The following is a 20,811-nucleotide window of genomic DNA, read 5'->3' as shown; positions in this document are numbered from 1 at the left end:
GTGTCCGAATTCATTTGTACGTACGTCGCCGAACGCGCACACAACTTCAACTAATCCCTAAAATCGTGGCTCGTGCGCTCGTCGCCTCTGGGGGGGGGCCGCCTCCCCGGAGCTCGTCGCTTGGCTTGTCGCGTGGCTCCGCGTAGCGACCTTCAGATTACACGCGCCCACGACTAATATGCTCAGGGCAAGCATCCGCGCGGGGGCGTGAGGGCCGTCGGCCCGTCCCCGCGAATGGTGGTCTCGGTCATACCGACACTGAGGTCTCGAGGTAGCGCGGGTTCACGGTGAACACGGCTTCGTGCGGACGGACCTTGTTGTGCTCTTCGACATCGCTAGCGAGACGGACGAGCTTGCTCTGGAAGTCAGCAAACCCGCCTTGCAACGCCTTGAGAGTGTCGCCCTCCGCGGGGAATAGGAACGTCCAGTCTCTCGGCCCTCCGGGCGTCACCATGAGCTTTGGCATGGGGGTCGAGGTGAGGGCCATCAGAATCGCGCCGCCGTACGCCGCCTCCTTGGTGCCGATGGTCTCGTCCTCCTTCCAGTGGAACGAGGCCCACGACACGTCCTGCACGTAGACCTGCACCGAACCAACCTGCTCGTGCAGCATCGTCACGTGGAAGACGAAGCTGCTCAGCACGTTGAGCACGACGCGCCGCTTCTCGGCGGCGGACAAGCCGGCCAGGTCGAGCTTGTCGGTCGCGCCGTGCCGCGCCTCCATGTTCCTCATTGCCACCAGCTGCTCGAGAAAGCCGGCGAGTTCCGCGTCCGCCTCCATCGCCTCGGCCGACGGGTAAAACGTGTCGAGGTACTGCGTCACAAAGACCTCGACCGCCTCGTAGTAGCGGCAAGCGTAGACGTGGTACGGCGTGTTGAGCGTCTGGGCGCGCTGGCGGAGCACCTCCCCCGCGCCAAAGCGTTCGTCCTCGTCGTTTGAGACGGCGGCGGGCGCGTCGGCGTAGGCGGAGGCGAGGCCCTGTCTTGTGAAGGCAAACAGGCGCGGCACGGTCGACATCCACGCGGCGAGGCCTATAGGCGCGGCCGGCACCGGGTGAAGGGGGCGGCGACGGGGTGCGGGGGTAGCTCAGCGTGGCGGGGAGACCGCTGACGGCTTGCTTATTGATGGAGATGGTGAAGAACTGGAAGGGGACGAGGAAGCGGCGGACCGGATGCGTCGGGGAGAGCTGCTCGCGCGTGGCGATCGTGATAGTGTTGGCCTGGTGCCAGTGGCAGTTGTAGAGGTGATCGATCATCGTGACGAGCGACAGAACCGACGAGCGGGCGCAGAACTTGGCATATACCCAGGCGGCCGAGCCAGGGCGGTACACCTTGAGCGCAGGCGGGCGCCACCATTCGGCGTCGGGGTCTCGCTCGGCGCGCACGATGCACGTCACCTTCCACTCGCTGTCAAAGTAGATGTCGCCTCCGTACGTGGCGAGACCGGGCCGCGTCTCGTACGCCGCGAGCGCATTGGTGCGCAGCACAAAGTAGCCGTACTCCGCGTCGGGGTGGCCGTCCGGCACCCGTTCGACGCGGTGCGCGCCGATCCCGTCGCGGCAAAAGCGCGCGAGGCCCTCGTCCGACTGCTTCTCCTCCGCTGACCAGTCCTGCACGATGGTCGGGTAAACGGAGCCGACCAGTTTCATTGCAAACGCGACCGGGTTCACTCCCGGCTCAAAGGAAGTGGGCGTGCCCCAGCGGCCATCGAAGGGGAGGAAGAGGATGCGAGCCCCGCTGAGCAGGTCGGCGGGCGTCCAGTTCAGCCCCGGGAACAAAGCGCCGCTCTCAGGCATGAACTCCTCTTCGTTCTCCACCGGCGCGTAGAGACCACCAGTGAACGGGATGTCCACTTTGCGCAGCGTGCGTTTGGGGCGCATGCAGTCGACTGGAAAGTCCTGGCGCGCGGTAGTAGGGGCCATCAGCTTCTGGGCCAAGTTCGTGCGCTGGAGCATCAGCAGGAAGGCCCAGTACGGGTCGCCCTTGGGCTCGAGAGAGCGGAACCACACCACAAGGCCGAGGCAGGCGGGCGCCGAGAGCAGCGTGCAGAGGGCCACCGCGACCGAGCCGAGAATGATCGCGAGGTAGACGGGCACGGCCAGCACCATGCCCATCAGGAGGTAAAAGAGCATGCCCGAGCACCAGAAGCCGCACCCGACGTCAGTCGGGGCGCACACCTTGTCGAGTTCACGTGTCGACTGAATGGAGTCGTACGACGAGGGGAGCGTGTTCACGTTGAGTTTGACATTCTCGCTCTTGCGAGTGCGCGCAATGTACTGGTTGCTCGGCCGGGCCACTGTCGGCCTTTCCGGCACGGGCATATACGTGGTTTGGCGGCCCGCGCGCGAGCCGCCCGCCGCGCAGCGCCACTAAATGGCGGCGGCGCTTTACACGCGGCAAGGAGAGGGGATCGTTCCGGATTCTTCGTTTCATCTTCCGGGCTTAGGGAGTTAGGGACACACATATAGGCAACGCCGCTCACAGATAGGTTGATAAGAAACAAGTAGCGCCCTCTCAGACAGTGAGAGAGAGAGAGAGAGAGAGATCGAAAACCAACAAACACGAAATCACAGTGGGTGAGGGTGTGAGAGGCGGACCTTCATTCACAGCCTTGTGTGTTGTGATTGAGAAGGAAATACCTCGTTCACACAAAAGGTCGACCCCGGACCCCGAGAACAGAAGATTCGCAAAGAAAAACCTGCGCGATCGCGTATTATGAAAACAGCATGGTGCATGGAAGGTGTGAATATATACAGTAATAGTAGTACCTGCCCCTCCCTGTGTGCTCAGGCAGTCCTCTAGTGTGTCTGGACTTGGCCTGAGCAACTGGTAGCGTTTGGGGCGTGAGCTTAGCCGAAGTGAGCAAGGCCGAAGTGAAGAAGAAAGCGTGTCCAGGATTCCAGGCCGTGTCCTGCCGCGTCCGTGCCTCGGTCTTGCCATGATGTCGCTCGCTCAGCCCGCGCGCGCGCAAACGGTGCGTCGCACCCCCCATGTCCCACAGATGGGGATAGTGAGCGCCGGTGACGCTCCCACAGGCGGCAGCCGCGGCAGCCGCACTGCCCCTCCAGCAGAATGCATCAGTCGAGCTCCCGCCCACGCTCGCACCACCGCTCGCCGTGCGCCGCTCGACGCGCCCAAAGCTGGCAGTGCGACGTGACAACGTCAGTGCTGCACTGGTACCTGTTCTCAAGCGGCTCAACGAACTGCTACGCCACCACTACGCTGCGCCCTTTGCGACGCCGGTCGACCCAAGCATCTTCCCCTCCTACTATCACGGGCCGCGCGCAGTCGAGGACCCGGTCGACCTCGGCACCATCAAGAAGAATGTCGAGGCGGGCAAATACACCAGCGAAGTTCACGTGAAGACGGACGTGGACCGTGTGTGGGCAAACTGCCGCCAGTACAATGGCCGAGAGTCCGAGCTTGCGCGGATGGCGGAGAAGCTCGAGGAGGTCTTTGACGAGAAGATGGCCACCATCCCACAGGAGGTGGAGGCGGCGGAGGCGGCGGCGCGCCGAAAGGACGACCAGCGCAAGGCCCGGCGCGAGCACGCCCTGAGCATGAAGATGCAGGACCTGCAGCGGCAGATGGCAGAGATGAAGCAGCTGCTCGAGATGCAGCGGCAGTGCATCGTCGAGCCTTCGCCTGCCGCGCCCCCCACCGCCGCCGCGCTCCCCGCCGGCGCGCTACCCGCCGCCGGCAATAAACGCCCAAGGGGTGCGACGCCGCCGATCGACCTGTCACACGACATGACGCACGAGGAGAAGGCGCGGCTGACGGCGGCCATCCAGAAGCTGAGCAGCGACAGGCTGCCCGGGGTGGTTGCCATCATCCGGGAGAGCACGCCCTCGCTCGGCAACGGGACGGACGAGATCGAGGTGGACTTCAACGCTCTCGACCGCAAGACGCTGTGGGAGCTGCACCGCTTCGTCAACGCCCGCCACAAGAAGAGGCCATCCAAGAAGCAGGCGCACCACACTACCGTCTCGCGCATGGCTGCCGTGGAGCTGGCAAAGGCGCAGACCGAGGAGCGCATCGCGTACCTGCAGCAGTCGCTTCAGAGCAAGCGCGGCGGTGGCACGGACGACTTTGGCGGCAACGATTTCGGCTCCGAGTCCGACGTGGACGCGCTTTCCGACTCGGACTGATATACCGTCGAGGGCCAGCAGGCAGCAGCGGCCCACCCTGCATGACCCCGTGGCTCATACACCGCCAGGGCCAGAGGAGCGACGCCACAAGGATAACTGCCTCCACGTAATAGTGTGTGCAGCATTGCCCAGGCGGCCTACGGCAGGCGCGTCGCGCTCGGTGGTTATAGCCCGCATGCACACTTAGTTATTAAGCTTGCTCGATGGTCACCGGTTCTCGGTCGTTTGAAACGTTTCCTGTCAAGTGAGAAGTGTCGTGTTGGTGCGATTTTTTTCCTATTTTTTTCCAACTCCGGTCACCGAGTCTGAACGCGCTCAGCCTCAGGAGGTACCAAACCGCGCGAATTCTGCACGCCTCGCTGCACCGCTGGCTTGACTGAATCAGGCAGCAGCAGGCTGCTGCTGCTGCCACAGCAGCAGTCTGCTGCGGCCCTAATACGCAAGTTGATGACTAGCAGCACTGCCGGGGGCATTCGAGCCGCCACAGCCGGTGTGCGGCTGTGCACTGCCACCTGCCCGCGGCTACGCACAATGTGCGCTCGCATTGGATGAGCCCTGCTGATGGACCTGCATCGCCTAGCTGCACGAGAGCAATGCCGCAGGCAGTGGCCGTGGCATACACTGCGAGCACACTTGGTGCAGCTGCGAGGTGCAGCAAGAGCACGTCGTTCCTGCCTCTGATGCCACTCTCGCGGCTTGCAGCGCGTCACTCGCGCATGCTCTCCAGGAGCTATGGCGGGCGCGTGTGTGGGGCTGTAGCCTGTGTGTGTTTGGCCGGTTCTGACCCGTTTACTATCAGTATCATGTCCGGGCCACAAAAAATCGCACACGGGTAGCGGCTCAGGGGCCCAGTAAGTCGCGGAATCGCCAAATGTCACAACCTGCGCCACCCAGGGCTGGACCTAGTCCCCAAATCAGTAATAGAGCGAACGCGTCGAACAGGGCACTCGAAAATAAAGATTCATGCCACATTTTGCTCTCGCTTGTCTTGACTTCGGCTTTGTCTAATCTGCTCCACCTCGTCGTCAACAGACCACAGCGGTTCTCGCTCCGTCACGCGCCCGTCCGGCAGCGCCCACACCTGCTCCACGCGTGCCGCCGCCCACCCCCCGCTCGACTGCTCGAGGTCGACCATCGTGAAGAGCCGCTCGACGCCGCAGCCGGAGGGCGCCGTCCGCCACCGTGGCACCCTCGCCCCGTTGACGTAGAGCCGTCCGTCCGCCCCGCGGCACACCATCGACCGCTGGCCGCCGCCCTGCAGCCGGTCGTGCATGTGGCCGAAAATGACGACGGGTACGCCTGGCGGGCGGCGCAGCTCCGTGAGAAGAAGGGGGGAAGGGGGGGGGGAGGTCATTGTTTTGCGCCTGTCACGTCGGAGAGTGCGAGGCGCAAGTCCTCGTCGCCCCAGTCTCCGCCGCCGCCACCGCCCCAGTCCTTGCCGCAGATATCGTCCCGCGCGCTGCCGAGCCCGCTCGGCCCGTTGTGAGCGAGCATGACCGTCGCCGCGCCCGGCGGCGCAGCGCGCACGTGTTTCGCGATGACCGCCGCGCTTTCCTCCGCACCTCGCACGCCCCAGAGCGAGCTGTACATGCGCGCGTGCCGCTCGAGGCTCGCGCCTCCCGAGGAGAGGGGCCGCCCGCCGACGACGCTGAGGGGGAGCGCCTCGAAGTCGCGGCGGCCCCAGCCGACGTTGGACGGTGCGAGGAGCGAATGCTGCTGCCGCACGGACTCAAACTCGGCGCTCTCCCCAAGGCGCGGCTGAGCACCGGGCGCGAGGGAGGAGGCCGAGGAGGAGGCCGAGTCGAGTGCCGTGCGCTCCCTGGCGATCAACTTGGAGAGGTACCACGCGTCGTGATTGCCCATTATGGACGCGACGGGAAGGGCGCCGTGCAGTTTAGCGATGGTGCGTGGGATGTCGGCCGCCTCGTTGTCGTAATCGCCGACAAAGAGGGCGGCGTCAGGAACGAGGGCGAGCAGCGCGGCGTTGTCGTCCTCGTTGTACTGGCCGTGGCAGTCGCCGACCACAGCGAGGCGGAGGCGTCGCGGAGGTGCAGCGGGTGCGCTCCTGACACCGAGCGCTGCGAGCACCGAGCTCAGGCGCCGGAGCAGCCTGTTGCTGCAGCTCTGCTCTCGCCCAGACCACCACATCGCGAGTGGCAGCAGGCGAGTGGTGAGGCCGGCCAGAAACAAGAAATTGAGTGTGCTCTCCCCTCTCGCCGCCTCCTCTGCGTGCGTCGTGTGCATGACTGGTGTCTATTAGCTCCGAGTAGAGGGGGCGTTCTGCTGCTAGGGGAACCCCACCAAAGCGCGCGGAGCCCTCGCGCCCAAGCGTGTTTACTTTACGGCGCCCTTTGCCTTTCCCTGCGAACGCGCACCCCCCAGGGCTAGGGCTCTCGAGCCCGCAACCCGATACCGATCATCCGGCCCGCTGGGGTGCGCTTCTTAGCTCCCCGGCCCTGGATGTGAGGTTAATGACTGCACTCCAAGACCAAGTGCTCCGCAAGTGGGCGCTCACACAGGGGCTGCGCGCAACCCGATGCCAATATCATCTGGCCCGCTGGGTGTGCTTCTTAGCCCCCCGGCCCTGGATGTGCGGTTGCTGACTGCACTCCAAGTGCTCCAAGTGGGCTGGCTGCTCTCTTTGCTTCTTTTTGATGGATGACGACGGCAAGTGCTCAAGTACGGGGCGGCAAAAAAGAGGGTTTTGTCCCCCAATCACCACTGGAGCACCCATGAGCGCGAAGCGCGCGGCTTAAGGTGCACCTTAACAGCGCCTGAGCTGCGGCGAGGTCCAGCTGCCATCGAAGTAGGCGCCCACCGGGGAGTAGATGCGCAGCGCCACGTTCCAGCCGGGGTAGATCTCCAAAAAGTTGGGCTGCGATTGGTCGCCGCCGAAGTGGATCACGAAGGCGCCGTCCGCGTCCGGCTTCGCAAAGGCCGAGTTGACGTTGTAGTGGCCCCCGCGGGCGAAGCCGTCCTCGTCGTAGACGGTGACGGACCAGAAGGCGCGCGGGTGATTGGGCACGTCCCTGAGCGTGAGCGTGTGCGGGTCGATCGAGTCGACGGCGTCGGGGAAGGGGTAGACGGCCCCCTCCTTCGGCAGCCCGCCCCAGCCGACCGCGACGCCAAAGTTGCGCATCTCCTCCGAGAGCTCGCCCTTCTTGCCTGTTTGCAGCGAGGGGCGTGAAGAGACACGCCGCTCGCGCCACAGTCGCGCCACAGTCGCGCGCGCCAAATATCATCTCCGACGTGACGCCCTCCTTCCCTTTCCGCTCGTTGTACGCCTTGCGCAGGGCAAGGATCTCGTCCATGTCGTAGGTGAGAGGCTGCTGGTAGCTGCCCGGCTCGGCCTGCTCGACGGCGATCCCGTCCTGCACCTCGGCCGCCAGCCGCAGGTCCGCGGGGTCCTGCATGTTCACCCGCGTGCGCACAAACGCAAAGGCGAACCGGCTGCCCACAGACTCCTTGGTGAGCTCGTACCGGCCGGGCTCGGCGGCGATGAGCGGGATCCAGTGCTCCTCGTCAATCACCTCCAAGATCTGGTACCGCTCGGTCTGCGGCAGCACGACGGTTGCCGCGCAGGTGAGATCGAGCACCGCGAACGAATACATGGTGTCAAAGTTCGGGCCTGTGCACAGGGGCACGCGTGAACACGTGTCCACGACTCTCTGTGAGAGCGGCCGCTCTCGGGACTGTGACTGTGTCTCAGGTTGCCGTCAGGTGGCTTCCTTCCAAGCCCAGGTGTGCTCCGTGTGTGACGGTCTCTCATGCCTTGCCGGCGTCCAGTCGTTGCTGCTTCGCCTCCCTATCCATCTATTCTGCCCGCACGCAGTATTGTTCGATCGTCAGGGTCATGGCCGGCGCGTTGATGGAGCATGACACCGACACCACCACTGCCGGTACCCTTGGCGATCTTCTTGACGTAGTCGCTGAGGATGACTGCCGTCTCGGCGTGGGCGTAATTTGCCTTGGTCACTGGAGTGGCCATTCAGCTGTGGCTGGCGGCAAGGTGGGAGGTGCTGATGAGGGCCTTCAGGCGCGGCGGGCTCCTCCCTCTAGTTGGTCGGGCAAAAAAGAATTTTTCCAACCCCCAGTCTTGTGCAAAAAAGAAACGCCACTCGCACGACACTGGGCACGAGAGACAGGAGAGGGAGCGACAGGAGGGGAGACGTTGTTCCCAGAGGGGGCGCCCCAGAGACACATAAACTGGAAGGACGAAGGCTACGAGCTCTTTGTGGGATACGGACACGGGGCGAGCGAGCGCGATCAGAGTAGGGGAGCTAAGCTTCCGCATGAAGTGACGCGCGTCTTCCTTATTTCCAGCGCAGCTGCCGCTCAGTTGTGCGCCAACGACGCCTGTGGTGATATTTTCGAGAGAGGCTTAATCGAATAGAATTCTTTCGTTGGTGTGCCGGTGATAGTACTAGCACGCGCCAGTTCGCACCTGTGTCGAGCCTGTGTGCTGTGAGACAGACTGGGTTGGTAAATTCTTTCGTTGTGTGTGCAACCGATGTGCCGACAAGAGCCGCCGCCTCGGCGTGTCCTCGTCGTCGGCGCGGGCATCGCTGGAGCGCTCACGGCCATCGGCATCCTCGACGAGCTCGAGCGGCTTGAGGCTCACACGACATCGACGAGGATCGAGGTCGACGTCGTCGAGGAGGCGGCAGGCCCGGGCCACGGCGCTAGCTTCGGCGGAGCTTCGCTGATGCTCTTTGACAACATCCACAAGACGCCGCTGACACTGCTCAGCGCAGCCCTGCAGGGCGTCGTGCGGCCTGCGCATGGCTCAAGGCTGCGTCACTGGCTGCGTTTTCTGCTCCTCGGGGTCCGCCTCACCACTTCGCGCCTGAGGAAATTGGCCGTCGGCCTGCCCGCAGCCGCGCCGCTCAGCAAGGCGGACTGCCGCGAGGCGTTGTCTGCTGTGCTCGCGCGGCACGGGGAGCGGCTGGGCCCGCACGTGCACCGCGGTGCGCTGTTTGTCGTCCGGAGCGCGCGCCTGTGGGACGAGCTGCGACGCGCGCAGCCCGGAGGCGGGTACGAGCTCCTCGACGCCGCGGCCGCGAGAGCGCTCGAGCCGTCTCTCGCGCTCGAGGAGCCGCTGCTTGGCGCGGCGCTCTCGCGCCGGGACGGGTGGTGCGACTGCGAGGCCCTGCTGCCCGCCCTCGCCGCCCTGGCCACAGAGCGAGGGGCCAGCTTCGAGTACGGCGTGCGGGTGGAGCGGTTGCGGGCGGCGGGCGGCGCCGTCGCGTGCTCCCTGCGGCGCGGCGGCGGCGCAGGAGCGGGCGGCGAGGCCGGCGGCGCTGTCGAGCGAGAGTACGACGCCGCGGTCGTCTGCAGCGGCGCTGTTCTCGACGAGCTGCTGCCGGGGGCGTGCGTGCGCGGCGTGGCCGGCTTCTCCCTCCGAACCCCGTCAGGAAAGGCGCCGCCCGCGCCTCCGCCTCGCCTCGCCCTGGTCTTCCCCGAGCAGGCTTGTTCGCCGGCCAGAGGCGTCGTGCACCGAGCACCTCCCCTGAACCTTCTCGGAACCTTCCTACAGGCGATGTTCTGTCGGCCAGAGGCGTCGGGCGGGTACCGAGTCGGAGGGCTGATGAGCCTCGACCCCGCCGCCGTCGAGTCGCGCGCCTTCAACCCGCGCGCGCTCGCACACTTCCGCAGGACCGCCCTCGGAGCGGCACTCGCCTCTTCCGAGCACGTGGCGTGGACGGGCGTTCGGCCGGTGGCGGCCGAGACGCCGATCGCGCGTAGGCTGGCGCTGCGCGGCCGCGTCTGGGGGAACGGCGCCTACGGCGGCAACGGGTTCGTGTGGGCTTGGGGCGCGTCCGAGCGGGTAGCGCGGGAGGTGGTTGCCGCGCTCCTTGGAAAGGAGGGAGGGGGCGATTGGGCGCCGGGAAGCCGCGGGGGAGGGGGTGGAGCGGGGGTGGTTGACGGACGGGAATGAAAGCGTGACTGTGGAGCGCACTTGAGGGTGCGGTTGGCAATCTCGCCTGACCTCCCAGCGCGACCGCCCGTCGTGGTTCTCGTGTTCTCGAGCCTACAGCAGCGTCCTATACTCCGCGCGGCGCGCCGCCGCCGGCGGCGACGGTAAAAGCCGTCGGCATAACAAGATTTTTCTTTTGCACGACAGCGCCCTGGGCACCGGGACTGGCGCGCTAAAATTCTTTTTTGGCGGCGCCGTTCGCTGTGCCTCCGCCGAGATGCCTCCCGCGCCACCCTCGCCTTCGACACCTTGCCTCCACCAGCTGCCTCCCCCGCCTCCGCCTGCCCGGGGCCGCTACCGTAGTGCTCCCCCCGGCGGGCGGGCGGAGGCGGGCCGCGCTCGGCTGCTCTGCTGCCACGGGGAAATGTATTTGTTTGTATGTATTGGCGCCACCAATACGACAAACCCTGTCTGCACGTCTCGCACGCGCGTGAACAGGGCTCCAGGCCCCAAATGACGCGTGAGTGTTAGATTTGTTTGGTATTGCTAAAAATCTCTCTCTCCCAATACGAGAAGGCTCTCTCGGCTACAGGACCGGCCCCAGCTTCGGCTGAGGGCTGACAAGCTGCCGAGCCCAAATCACTGTCAGAGTGTGATTTCTTGTTTGTTTCACATAAACGCACAACCCCGGGCCCCGAAATCGCACCTTTGTTTCACCCGAGAGAGAGAATTCTTGATACGAAACCACGACGACACACACCAGTCGACTCGCATCGGTTGCCTCCATGAACGGCGGAGCTATTCTCGCGCCCACACCACACCTGGCTCCAACGTGGACACGCCCATAGCTGGGGACACTACTAGGTCACGCATGGCATCACAGAAGTTTTATCTCTGGGCCCCGAAAGGCATCTCTAGCAGTGTCGTTACACATGCCCCCTCCCCTCCTGGGCGCATGCGCCTCACGTCTCGCCAGAGCATACGCCCTTGGTGTGTGGCGAGACGAGTTTTTCGCCATGCTCTCTCTCTCTCTCTCTCTCTCTCTCTGTTTCACCCTACAGGCGAGAAAAGAAAGCTGCCGGCACAATTCACGGCGTGTCGAAGGCGCCTCGAACGATATCGGTGTCGAAACACCGCTCTGACAGCGCTCACAGCTGCGCGGCGAGTCGAACGCGGCGTCGAAGGAAGGCGAGCGCTCTCGCATCCGCCATGACTGCCTCGCTCTGCTGGGCGCGGCAAAAGGGCGGCGCCTGGGTCCTCGCCGAGCGAACCGAGTCGGGCGACGTTATCCTCCCTGACGGACGGACGCTCGACACACTCGAGACGGCGGCGCACAACGTTTCGCACACCCTCAACTGGGACGACCCCACGTACATGGACGACCTGCACGAGGCGCCGCTCCTCGACCTGCTGCGCCGCCGCTTCCAGCAGGGCACCATCTACACTTGGGCCGGCCCCGACGTCCTCCTCTCCGTCAACCCGTTCCGCACCATCCCTCGCCTCTACGACCTGCCAGACGGGTGGAGGCGCGCCGCGACTGCGGCCGCGGAGCGAAAGTCGTCGTCGACGCCGCCGCACGTCTTTTCCGTGGCGGAGCGGGCCTGGCGCAGCGTCCTCAGCGCCGCCGGCACGCCGCAAGCCCTGGTCTGCAACGGCGAGTCGGGCGCTGGCAAGACCGAAGCCTGCCGCCAGATGCTTCGCTTCATCGCACACGCGTCTGCCGACTGCCGTGCGGTAAGTGCGGCCGCGGGCGGGGCCAAGGAGGAGGCGTCGAAGCTGGAGGACGCCGTGCTCAACACGACGTGCGTGCTCGAGGCCTTCGGAAACGCGCGCACGAAGCACAACCACAACTCGAGCCGGTTTGGCAAGCTCACCTGCCTCGGCGTGACGCCGCACGGCAAGGGCGGCGTGGTGTCGAGCTGCAGCTTTCGGACGCTGCTGCTCGAGCGCTCGCGCGTGGCGGGGCAGGCGGCGGGCGAGCGCTCCTTCCACGTCTTCTACTGGCTCCTCGAGGCGAGGGGACTCGACCCAGACTCATACGCCATGCTCGGCGGCACCGCCCGCAGCCCCGCCCCGCCGGCTGCGACCGAAGCGGCTGACACGATATACGCGGCGTCCGAGGAGGAGGCGGAGGGCGAGGCGGCCGAGGGCCGGCCGGAGATGGACGCGAAGCTGGCGGGCGGCGCCGAAGGCGAGGCCGCCGAGTCAAAGGCAGCCCCCGGCGACACCATCGCTGACGACCCCATCGCCGGCGGCACCGACGACGGCGAGGTCAAGACGGAGGCGGGCGAGGCGGCACCGTCGTCGGAGCTGGCCGTGGTGGAGGCGGCGCTGGCGGCGCTCGGCTTCTCTGCTGCGGACGTCGCCGGCATGTGGAGCACACTGCTCGGCCTGCTCGAGCTGATTGAAAGTAGCTACGGGTGCACGAGAATGGATCATTAGGCGTGTGGAGCACACTGCTCGGCCTGCTCGAGCTCGGCAACGTGGCCTTCATCGTCCCCGGCGGGGAGGGAGACTCCGTGCGCTCCGAGGGCGGGGGGGGCTCGCTCGTCGAGGAGGCGGCGCCTCTCGAGCGCGCCGCGGAGGCGCTCGGCGTGCCGGCGGCGAAGCTGCAGAAGGCCCTCACCATGCGGACGCACACGGCGCTGGCTGGGCGCGCGGCCCGACACCACGTCCCGCTCCCTCCGAGAGGGGCGGCCCGCGTCTGAGGCTGTGGCCGAGACTTAGGCGCGGCTCGTCGAGCCAGATCCCGCTCTCGCCGAGCGAGGCCGCCGAGGCGCGCGACGCGCTGACGCGCCACCTCTACCAGCACGTCTTCGACTTCCTCGTGCTCCGACTCAACGCGCACCTCGCCCCGCCCTCGTCGGGAGGCAAGGGGGGCGAGGAGGCGCGCTCCCTCATGCTGCTCGACATCGTCGGCTTCGAGGACGTCGGCTCCAACTCGCTCGAGCAGCTGCTCATCAACTACGCACGAGCCTAGATGCGGAGAGCAGTCCTCGCCTCCAGAGGCGCTTGATGCGGCACAGATGTGGCACAGATGCGGCACGGAGCGGAGCACAGAGACCTGGTACCCCCGACATGAGTGCATCCAACACTCTCTTGTGTTCAGCTGCATGCATGACGCACAGGCCAACGAGCTGCTAATGAATAGCTAATGACTAGTCAGTCAATAGCTATAATATAGGCCAACGAGCTGCTGCAGCGCCTCTTCAACGCGCACGTCTTCGAGCGCGAGGCAGCCCTCTACAAGGCAGAGGGCATCGACGACGCCGCCGTCTCGTACACGTCCAACGACGCCGTCCTCGCCGTGCTGTCTGCGGCGCCGTACGGCCTCATCCCCCTCCTCGAGGAGCAGGGCAAGCTCGGCGAGCGCGGCTCGTCCGCCGCCTTCTCGCTCGAGGCCTTCCCGCCACACCACGGGCAGAGCCTAACCCGTGATGACGCCAGGGCACGCGAGGTCACGCGAGTCACCGTGCGGTTAGGTCTTCCGCCACCACGGCCGGACGCGTCACGTCGCCAAGCCGAGGCGGCTCTCGGCCGGGGAGGCCGACGGGCGGGTCTTCGTGGTGTCGCACTTTGCAGGCGCGGCCACCGCGCGCCGTCTCCCTCACATGCACTTTCCGTGAACTTTGAACCTTCTTCGCGCGCAGGCGACATCTCGTACGACTCGCGCCACTTCGTCGAGAAGAATGTCGAGGCGCTGCACAAGGATTTGCACGACCTGCTGCCGCTGCTCGCCGGCTACGCGAAGGTCGTCCTCGCCACGACGATGCCCACCGCCCCGCCGCCGCGTTGGGGCAAGAAGAAGACCGCGGGCAAGAAGGTTCCGTCGGCGACCGCAAAGATCCGCGGCAGCTTTGGCATCTCCTCAACCTTCACCAGCCAGGCCAGCGCTCCTCGAGCCGCTCCCGAGCCGGCCGAGCCGCGCGTGGGACGTTTCCGAGAGACGTCCGTAGGCCAACGCCCTCCTCGAGACGCTCCAGAGCGGCACGCCGCACTTCGTGCGCTGCCTTAAGCCGAACAGCGCGCAGACCGGCGGCGACTTCGACTCCGCCCTCGTGCTGGCGCAGCTGAACTCGCTCGGCGTCCTGGAGACGGTCCGCATCCGGCGCGAGGGCTTCCCCGTCCGCACCGACTTCGCCGAGGTCTGGGCCTTGGGCTGGGCGGCGGTGGTGAGGGTCACGCCGCAAGCCTCGCGCCTGTCCGCCAAGCAGCGGGCGGAGGCGGTGTTGCAGCGGCTCCCGCGTGACATGTGGAAGCTCGGCCACACAAAGGCCTTCCTGCGGGACGGCGCGCTCGGGCTGCTGGAGGCCGAGCTCGCGGCCGAGAAGGCGGGGAGCGCCACCGCCATCCAGGCGCTCGCCCGCCGCAGGCGCGCAAGCTCGCAGGCGACGCTCCTCGCCGAGGCGCCGATACGCGAGGGGCCGGTGTGGGCTGCGGGTCGGCGGGCCTCTCTGACCGCTGCAGAGTCGTGGCTATAGGCGCGCGCCAAGGAAGAGGAGGAGCGGCGGGCGGCGGAGGCGGCCGCGGCGGCGGAGAAGGCCGCGGCGGAGGAGAAGGCCGCGGCGGAGAAGGCCGCGGCAGAGGCGGCCGCGGCGGCGGAGAAGGCCGCGGCAGAGGCGGCCGCGGCGGCGGAGAAGGCCGCGGCAGAGGCGGCCGCGGCGGCGGAGAAGGCCGCGGCAGAGGAGGCCGCCGTCCGGGCAGAGGCGGCGGCGGCAGAGAAGGCGTTGGCCGAGGAGTCAAGCGCTACGCTAATCCAAGCGGCCGCACGCCGGAAGGGTGCGGTGACTTACTTCGCCGGCGTGCAGGCCGCCGAACAGCTGCGCATCGAGTACGCCGAGAAGGAGGAGGCGGAAAGGCTCGAGAAGGAGGAGGCGGAAAGGCTGGAATATGGCAGCCCAAGCAAGAAGGGTTGCAGCTGCTGTATCATGAGTTGAATACGGAGCAACCAGCGAGCGCAGGGCAGCACGAAGAGCGAGATGAGAGTCGTAATTAATCGAATGCAGAGCACTTGCACCTGTGTCGCCTCCCCACCCCTGTGCGTGAACTGTGAGCGGTCTGACCTCTCAGCATGTGGTGTGCCTGCGAGGGCTCTCTGCTCACCGCTGGTACTGTGGGCGACTGGGCCTCCGACACACATATGTTTATGTAGTCTGTAAATTAGTCCGTGTTTGTGACAGCTGCAGCTGACACGTGACAGCTCAGTTTGTGTGGCTCACGCGATAATTTCGACAAGCTCACGACTTAGGTAGCTCACTACCAACGGGCTAAGAGCGCGCGGGGACCGGGGTCCGGGCACCGCCAGCGCCACACACGCGCCGGGGTGCGGCTGCGGGGAGGGGAGCGCGCGCGGGGTCGGGGGGGGGGGGGGGGGGGCCCGGGGGGTTTCCCCCCACCGGGCACCGGGACCCCGCAAGGGGACCCTCCCGGGGGGGGACCGCGGGCGCGGCGCGCGGGGTCTCAAACAAAAGAACTGAAAAGTGAAAAGAACTGGGGGTACGTATTACAGCGGTCCAGTACGCCAGGGTCCCCCCGCTGACAGTAGACAGACAAGTGACAACGGCCCGAACGCAACGATCGTCCACAAAACTCTCGTCCAAATGACCTCTCAGACCTGCCAAGAGCAAGGAACATCGGGCTCCACGCGAGAAGGCATGAGGTGCTGCACCCCCGCTCAAGCGAAGCCACCCACGCCTCCTCCAGGGTCAGCCCGCTCACTTGCGCCGCGAGAGGGAGAGCTTGCTGCCAGACTTGCGCGCGGAAGACGTCGATGTTGACGTCGGCGCGGCGCTGCCCGCTGAGCTCCCCGAGGACGCCTGCGGGTTTGGGGAGAGTCGCAAGCTGTCGGGAGTGGCCGTGGGCTGGGTGGGCGTTCGCAGCTTGAAATCTCACGCCTGTGGCGGCGGCGGCGGCGGCGGCGGCGGCGGCGGCGGAGGAGGAGGAGGAGCTGGCTGTGGTTGAGCCGAGGTCGCACCGGCGGAGGCTGGCTCAGCTGCTGGCTCCGCTCCGCTCGAGGTCTCCTCCGCCTCTACCTCCGCCTCCGAAGCCATGTCCACGTCCGCCTCCTCGTCCTCACTCTCGGCCTCCTCCTCGCTCTCCTCGCTCTCCTCCTCCTCGCTCTCCTCCTCCTCGCTCTCCTCCTCCTCGCTCTCCTCGTCCGAGTCCACCGCACGCCGCCTCTGCTTCGCCTGACGCGCGATCGATCCGCGTGTGAGCGCCGCCGCGCACGGCGTCGCTCTCTCGCGCGGAGGGGGGCCGGGGGCGGGGAGGAGGGTTGGGTCTGTCGGGTCATCTAGGCGCAACCTTGGCCTTTGACGGAGGGGCCCGTTGCTTGGCTGCCCCGGGGCCAGCCTTGGGAGCGGGCAACGCCGGGCCGCGACGGCCGAGCGCGTGGAGGGGCCGCTTGCCAAACGCGAGCTTGCTGCCACCGAGAGTCACCGGCTGCGAGTTCTCCTTGCCGCCTGCTAGTCGCGACGCGCCTCGGTGAGGGCTGCAAACCGACGGGGCCTGGCGACAGCCGCCGCCCACGCCGAGTGCGGTGGCGGGCGGGGGCAGCGGCGGCAGCGATGACGACGAGGAGGGCGTCGCCGACGACTGGAGGCGGCGTGCCTCCTTCTCCTTGGCCGCGAGCTCGGCATCCTCCACCGCCTGCCGCCTCCGCTCCTCCTCCTCCTCGGCGCGCGCCTTCTTGAGGTCCTTGCCCTTGACATGCAGCGAAAAGACAAACGAGACGCCGCCACTCTCCTTGGACGAGTGCCGCGTCGCACGCCGGAGCGCCTACACACGCCCCCGGGCGGTGAGACAGACGCACCTCGCGCCGACACAGCCGCGGGGGATCCGCCTCGTCGTCCACCGACGACGCGGTGGAGTGGTGCGCCCACAGGTGCATATCGCCAGTCTCCTTTGGCCAGCCTACCGAGAGCAACCTCTGCGCTCAGCCGCGCCTCACCCCGCCCAGCGGTCGCCTCGGCCGCGAACCGTTCTGCTGGCGCAGCGGCGCCTCCTGCGACGGCGACGGCTCGTCGAGAGAGTTGGCGGGCCCGTCGGGCGCGCGTTCCGCCGCGTCGGCGTCGTCCTTGATCTTGTCGTACAGGTGCGAGGGGACGCCCTCGTGGTACGAGAAGAGGTCGCGTAGCTGGGAGGAGGAGAAGGTGGACACCTGCTCGCGCCGAGAGGGGGTGAGGCGCTCGGGTCTCCGGGGAGGGCCGCGATGCGGCGGGTTGGCGACGGGCGCGGGCGCCTCGACATCCTCGTTGGTGGCGATGCCCGAGAGGCCCTCCTTGGAGAGCTGCCGCTCGAAGATCTTCTCCTGTTCACAGCTGCAGGTGTGAAGAGAGAGCCTTGGAGAGCTGCCGCTCGAAGATCTTCTCCTGTTCACAGCTGCAGGTGTGAAGAGAGAGCCTTGGAGAGCTGCCGCTCGAAGATCTTCTCCTCGATGCACGACGCCGCGATCATCCGGTAGATGAAGACGCGCTTCTTCTGGCCGTCGCGCCACACCCGCGCAGCCGCCTGCTTGTCGTTTGCTTAATTAATAATTGATTAGTTAATTACTAGGCCACACCCGCGCGGCCGCCTGCTTGTCGTTTGCCGGGTTCCAGTCCGGGTCGAACATGACGAGCCGGTTGCCGCCGATGAGGTTGAGGCCGCAGCCGCCCGCCTTGGACGAGAGGAGGAAGCAGAAGAGGCCGCCACGCGGGTCGTTGAACTCCTGCGGGACACGCGTGCCGCGGATACGGTCGGCGTGTCACGCGAGGGGCGGGTGTTGGCAGGGGAGGGGCTGGGCGGGGGAGGGGCTGGCGGGGGGGGGGGAGGGGGAGGGGGGGGGGGTCGGCTCGCTGCACGCCTCGACCATCTGCGTGCGCTTCTTGATGGAGCAGCTGCCGTCGAGGCGGCAGGACTTCCACCCCTCCTGCATGCACATGCGCTCCATCAGCTCGAGCGTCGACGTGAAGTTGGAGACGAGGACGAAGCGGTCGGACGAGGTCGCCTTGACGTAGCGCAGCAGCTGGTGCAGCACGCTGAACTTGCCACCGAGCGACGGGTCGAAGACAGGCCGCGAGCCGGAGCGGCGGTCCGAGATGGTCTCGTCGGGGAGCAGGTGGATCGCGTCCTCGAACCCCTTGGACGCCTTTCCCTTCTCCGAGACGAGGAGGGGGTGGTTGATGAGCTTGCGCAGCGAGTTGATCGACTCGAGCACCATCGACTGCTTGCCGCCGTTGACGAGCAGCCGCGTCGCCTTGGAGTCGAGGAACTGGCGGTACATCTGCGTCTGGAGCTGCGACATGGAGCAGCAGACGACGCAGACGAGCTTGGGCGGCAGGTGCTTCGAGAGGAGCGTGTTGGTGCGGCGCAGGATGAACTGGTTGACGATCTTGCCGAGCTCGCTCGACTTTGTCTCGCCGCGCTCGCGCTCCTTGTCCGTCGCGTCCGGCTCGCGGCCCCGCAGGATCGGCCGCTGGTACTGGCGGCAAAAGTCCTTTTCCGAGCCGAGCAGGTCCGGGTTGGCGAAGTGCACCATCGAGTAGAACTCGTCGAGGGCGTTCTGGATGGGCGTGCCGGAGAGGAGGATGCGCTTGCGAGTCGGCAGCGAGGCGAGCGCCTGCGCCGTCTTGGTGTCCTTGTTCTTGAGGCGGTGCGCCTCGTCGCAGATGAGGAGGCCGCACTGCTGCCCCTTCTTGAAGAGCTTCTGGTGGATGCGGAAGGTCTCGTACGAGATGATCAGCACCTGCACGCGGGCGGCGTGGTGGCGGGGCGGCGTGGTGGCGGGGCGGCGTGGTGGCGGGGCGGCGGCGGGGGGGCGCGCGGCGGCAGGGCGGCGCGCGGGCGAGCCGCACCGCCGACGGGCTCGTGGTGAACCGGCGCACCATCTTGAGCACGTCCTCCTTCTTGGCCTCCGCGACGGCGATCACCTGGATCCCCTTCGCGCGCAGGCGCGCCTCCTTGATCCACTTCGTGTTGAGCTCCTGCAGCGGGCCGGGGGGGGGGAGGGGGGGAGGGAGGGGAGGGGAGGTCGGCGGCCATCCGGGGCGCCCCGGCACGAGCGCAAGTGAGAGCCTCTCTCGCCGCAGGCTCGCGGGCGGCCGAGGCGGGGGGCGGGGGCGGCCGAGGCGGGGGGCGGGGGCGAGCCGAGAGGCGGAGCACGCGCCGACTCCCAGTTGGTGACGAGCGAGACGGGGCAGGCGACGATCGTGTGGGTCACCGCCGGCCGGCCGTCCATGCCTTGCGTCATCAGAGTCCACAGGATGGCGATCGACTGCAGCGTCTTGCCAAGGCCCATGTCGTCGGCGAGGATGCAGCCCATGCCGTCAAAGTCGCGCAGGCCCATGCAGCAGTCGAAGAGGAACTGCACGCCCTCGCGCTGGTGCTCGCGCAGCCAGCGGCAGAGGAAGCCGTCGACACTGACGGCTGTCGCGGGCGTCTCGGGCGCGGCGGGCGCGGCGGGTGCGTCGGGCGCGGGCACGGCGGCGTCGGAACCCTCTGCGCCGTCGGCAGGCGCGGGCGGTGATGCAGCGGCGGCGGCGGCGGACTCGCCAGTCTCCGGCTCAGGCGGCCTCCAGAGCACGAGCTCTTCGAAGGTGTACTCCTCCTCTGCCGGCATCGCCGGACCGACCAGCGGCAGTGCCATCGGAGCGGTGAATGCGCCCGGCGTCCACGAACTGGGCCGCTTGGCCACGCCAAGGGACTTGCGCCGCAGGTCTGGGTTCCAGCTCTGAATCTTGGCCGGATCCTGCGACGGCAGCTTGAAGGCCTGCTTCAGCTTCCCCTTCATCGAATCGGTCAGCTCGTCCTTGTCGTACGCCAGCTCGCACATGGACTCACGGACGACGACGGCGGTCGAGCTGGCGACGGAGGAGCGGCTCGGCGGCGGCGGCGGCTTGCCGCCGTTGGCACGCACCACCGACGGGCAGGAGGAGCGGCGCATCGGTTCAGCGGGATAGCAGCGATCGGTGCGAGGGCGGCGGCGTGCTCCAGTGTTGGCCGGGCTGTCTACCGGCAGAGTTCTGCTGGCGGGCGGCTCTGGCGACGAGAATTTGAGCACGCCCCAGGCTCCCGCGCACAACACTGGGCACGGGACTGGCGCGCACTGGCACTAACACAGGTACACCACTGGAGCCGAAACTGGACCACGCCAGTACCGCCACCGTACCCTCCCCCCCCTCCGCCGCCGCCGCCGGCGTGGCCGTCACCACTCCGACCCGCGCGGAACCTGGGGGACCCGGAACCACCCCGTCGGAGGCTGGAGTACCCGGGGGAGGGGACCGAGGGGGGGGAGGTGCCGTGGGAAGACAGCGGGTCAGCCGGCGAACCGGAAGGCCAAGACCGGAGGGCCCCGAGTGAGGCCTGGAGTCAACTGTCGGGGGAGGTGAGAGTCGAGCTCGCCCCATTCCCAGCCTGTGGCGAGTTGGAACACAAAACCTGCCTGGGAGTTGTTGAAGTTTCAGGAGGTTTCCATTAGTAAACGCAAACCACTGGAAGCTCACGAGAGGGCAGGTGAGAGGAGAGGCGCCTCAATTGCTGGGGATGCCAGCGGCGCCTGCCAGGCGCCTGCTGGGCCGCGTGGGCGAGAACGCGGTGTCGCGTCGTAACAACGGGCAGGCCCTTCGGTACGGCGCGGACCGCTATTACGAGGTCGCGTTCAGTATGCCCAATGGCGACGGTACGCGCGCGCTATTGCCTCCCGGCGCGCGCGCAGTTAGTGTGGAGCTGCACACACCCTCGCTGCGCAGCGTGTGCGGCGAGGCGCTGCGT

At 66.9% G+C, this 20,811-nt stretch overlaps 8 protein-coding genes across 8 annotated transcripts; 4 read left to right on the top strand and 4 right to left on the bottom strand.

Moving 5' to 3' along the window:
* Nucleotides 1-247: 247 nt before the first annotated feature.
* On the bottom strand, nt 248-2,318 carry EMIHUDRAFT_102763 (hypothetical protein; the record flags this gene model as incomplete). Its single annotated transcript, XM_005769175.1, has 2 exons — nt 248-1,029; nt 1,103-2,318. 2 exons carry the CDS (start codon nt 2,316-2,318, stop codon nt 248-250), a joined length of 1,998 nt encoding a protein of 665 aa, XP_005769232.1.
* A 589-nt stretch (nt 2,319-2,907) lies between these two features.
* On the top strand, nt 2,908-4,453 carry EMIHUDRAFT_436479 (hypothetical protein). The gene has a single exon (XM_005769174.1). It carries the CDS (start codon nt 3,429-3,431, stop codon nt 4,143-4,145), a length of 717 nt encoding a protein of 238 aa, XP_005769231.1. The 5' UTR covers nt 2,908-3,428; the 3' UTR covers nt 4,146-4,453.
* Nucleotides 4,454-4,851: 398 nt separating this feature from the next.
* On the bottom strand, nt 4,852-6,293 carry EMIHUDRAFT_210358 (hypothetical protein; the record flags this gene model as incomplete). The annotated part of the gene is made up of 3 exons (XM_005769173.1): nt 4,852-4,875; nt 5,164-5,400; nt 5,517-6,293. 3 exons carry the CDS (start codon nt 6,291-6,293, stop codon nt 4,852-4,854), a joined length of 1,038 nt encoding a protein of 345 aa, XP_005769230.1.
* Nucleotides 6,294-6,909: 616 nt separating this feature from the next.
* Nucleotides 6,910-8,133, bottom strand: EMIHUDRAFT_66010 (hypothetical protein; the record flags this gene model as incomplete). Its single annotated transcript, XM_005769172.1, has 3 exons — nt 6,910-7,310; nt 7,366-7,773; nt 7,974-8,133. The coding sequence occupies 3 exons, from the start codon at nt 8,131-8,133 to the stop codon at nt 6,910-6,912; spliced, it is 969 nt and encodes a 322-aa protein (XP_005769229.1).
* Nucleotides 8,134-8,655: 522 nt separating this feature from the next.
* Nucleotides 8,656-10,586, top strand: EMIHUDRAFT_210356 (hypothetical protein; the record flags this gene model as incomplete). Its single annotated transcript, XM_005769171.1, has 4 exons — nt 8,656-9,365; nt 9,483-9,597; nt 9,682-10,051; nt 10,561-10,586. The coding sequence occupies 4 exons, from the start codon at nt 8,656-8,658 to the stop codon at nt 10,584-10,586; spliced, it is 1,221 nt and encodes a 406-aa protein (XP_005769228.1).
* Nucleotides 10,587-11,697: 1,111 nt separating this feature from the next.
* EMIHUDRAFT_416078 (hypothetical protein) lies at nt 11,698-13,409 on the top strand (the record flags this gene model as incomplete). The annotated part of the gene is made up of 4 exons (XM_005769170.1): nt 11,698-12,430; nt 12,505-12,715; nt 12,790-13,030; nt 13,247-13,409. Coding segments are annotated over exons 1-4 (1,290 nt in total), but the record flags the coding sequence as incomplete, so codon positions are not given.
* A 609-nt stretch (nt 13,410-14,018) lies between these two features.
* Nucleotides 14,019-14,543, top strand: EMIHUDRAFT_66080 (hypothetical protein; the record flags this gene model as incomplete). Its single annotated transcript, XM_005769169.1, has 1 exon — nt 14,019-14,543. A coding segment is annotated over one exon (525 nt), but the record flags the coding sequence as incomplete, so codon positions are not given.
* Nucleotides 14,544-15,554: 1,011 nt separating this feature from the next.
* EMIHUDRAFT_451464 (hypothetical protein) lies at nt 15,555-20,061 on the bottom strand. Its single transcript, XM_005769168.1, has 11 exons — nt 19,208-20,061; nt 18,897-19,025; nt 17,912-18,766; nt 17,624-17,770; nt 17,291-17,371; nt 17,041-17,221; nt 16,916-16,974; nt 16,708-16,839; nt 16,366-16,569; nt 15,970-16,250; nt 15,555-15,885 (listed from the first exon to the last, which is right to left on the bottom strand). Exons 1-11 carry the CDS (start codon nt 19,982-19,984, stop codon nt 15,777-15,779), a joined length of 2,955 nt encoding a protein of 984 aa, XP_005769225.1. The 5' UTR covers nt 19,985-20,061; the 3' UTR covers nt 15,555-15,776.
* Nucleotides 20,062-20,811: the final 750 nt, after the last annotated feature.

Source organism: Emiliania huxleyi (genome assembly GCF_000372725.1).
Source record: "Emiliania huxleyi CCMP1516 unplaced genomic scaffold EMIHUscaffold_43, whole genome shotgun sequence".
NCBI classification, from domain to species: Eukaryota; Haptophyta; order Isochrysidales; family Noelaerhabdaceae; genus Emiliania; species Emiliania huxleyi.
Note: the sequence above shows the minus strand (reverse complement) of the source record. Positions and strands in the feature narration are given on the sequence as shown.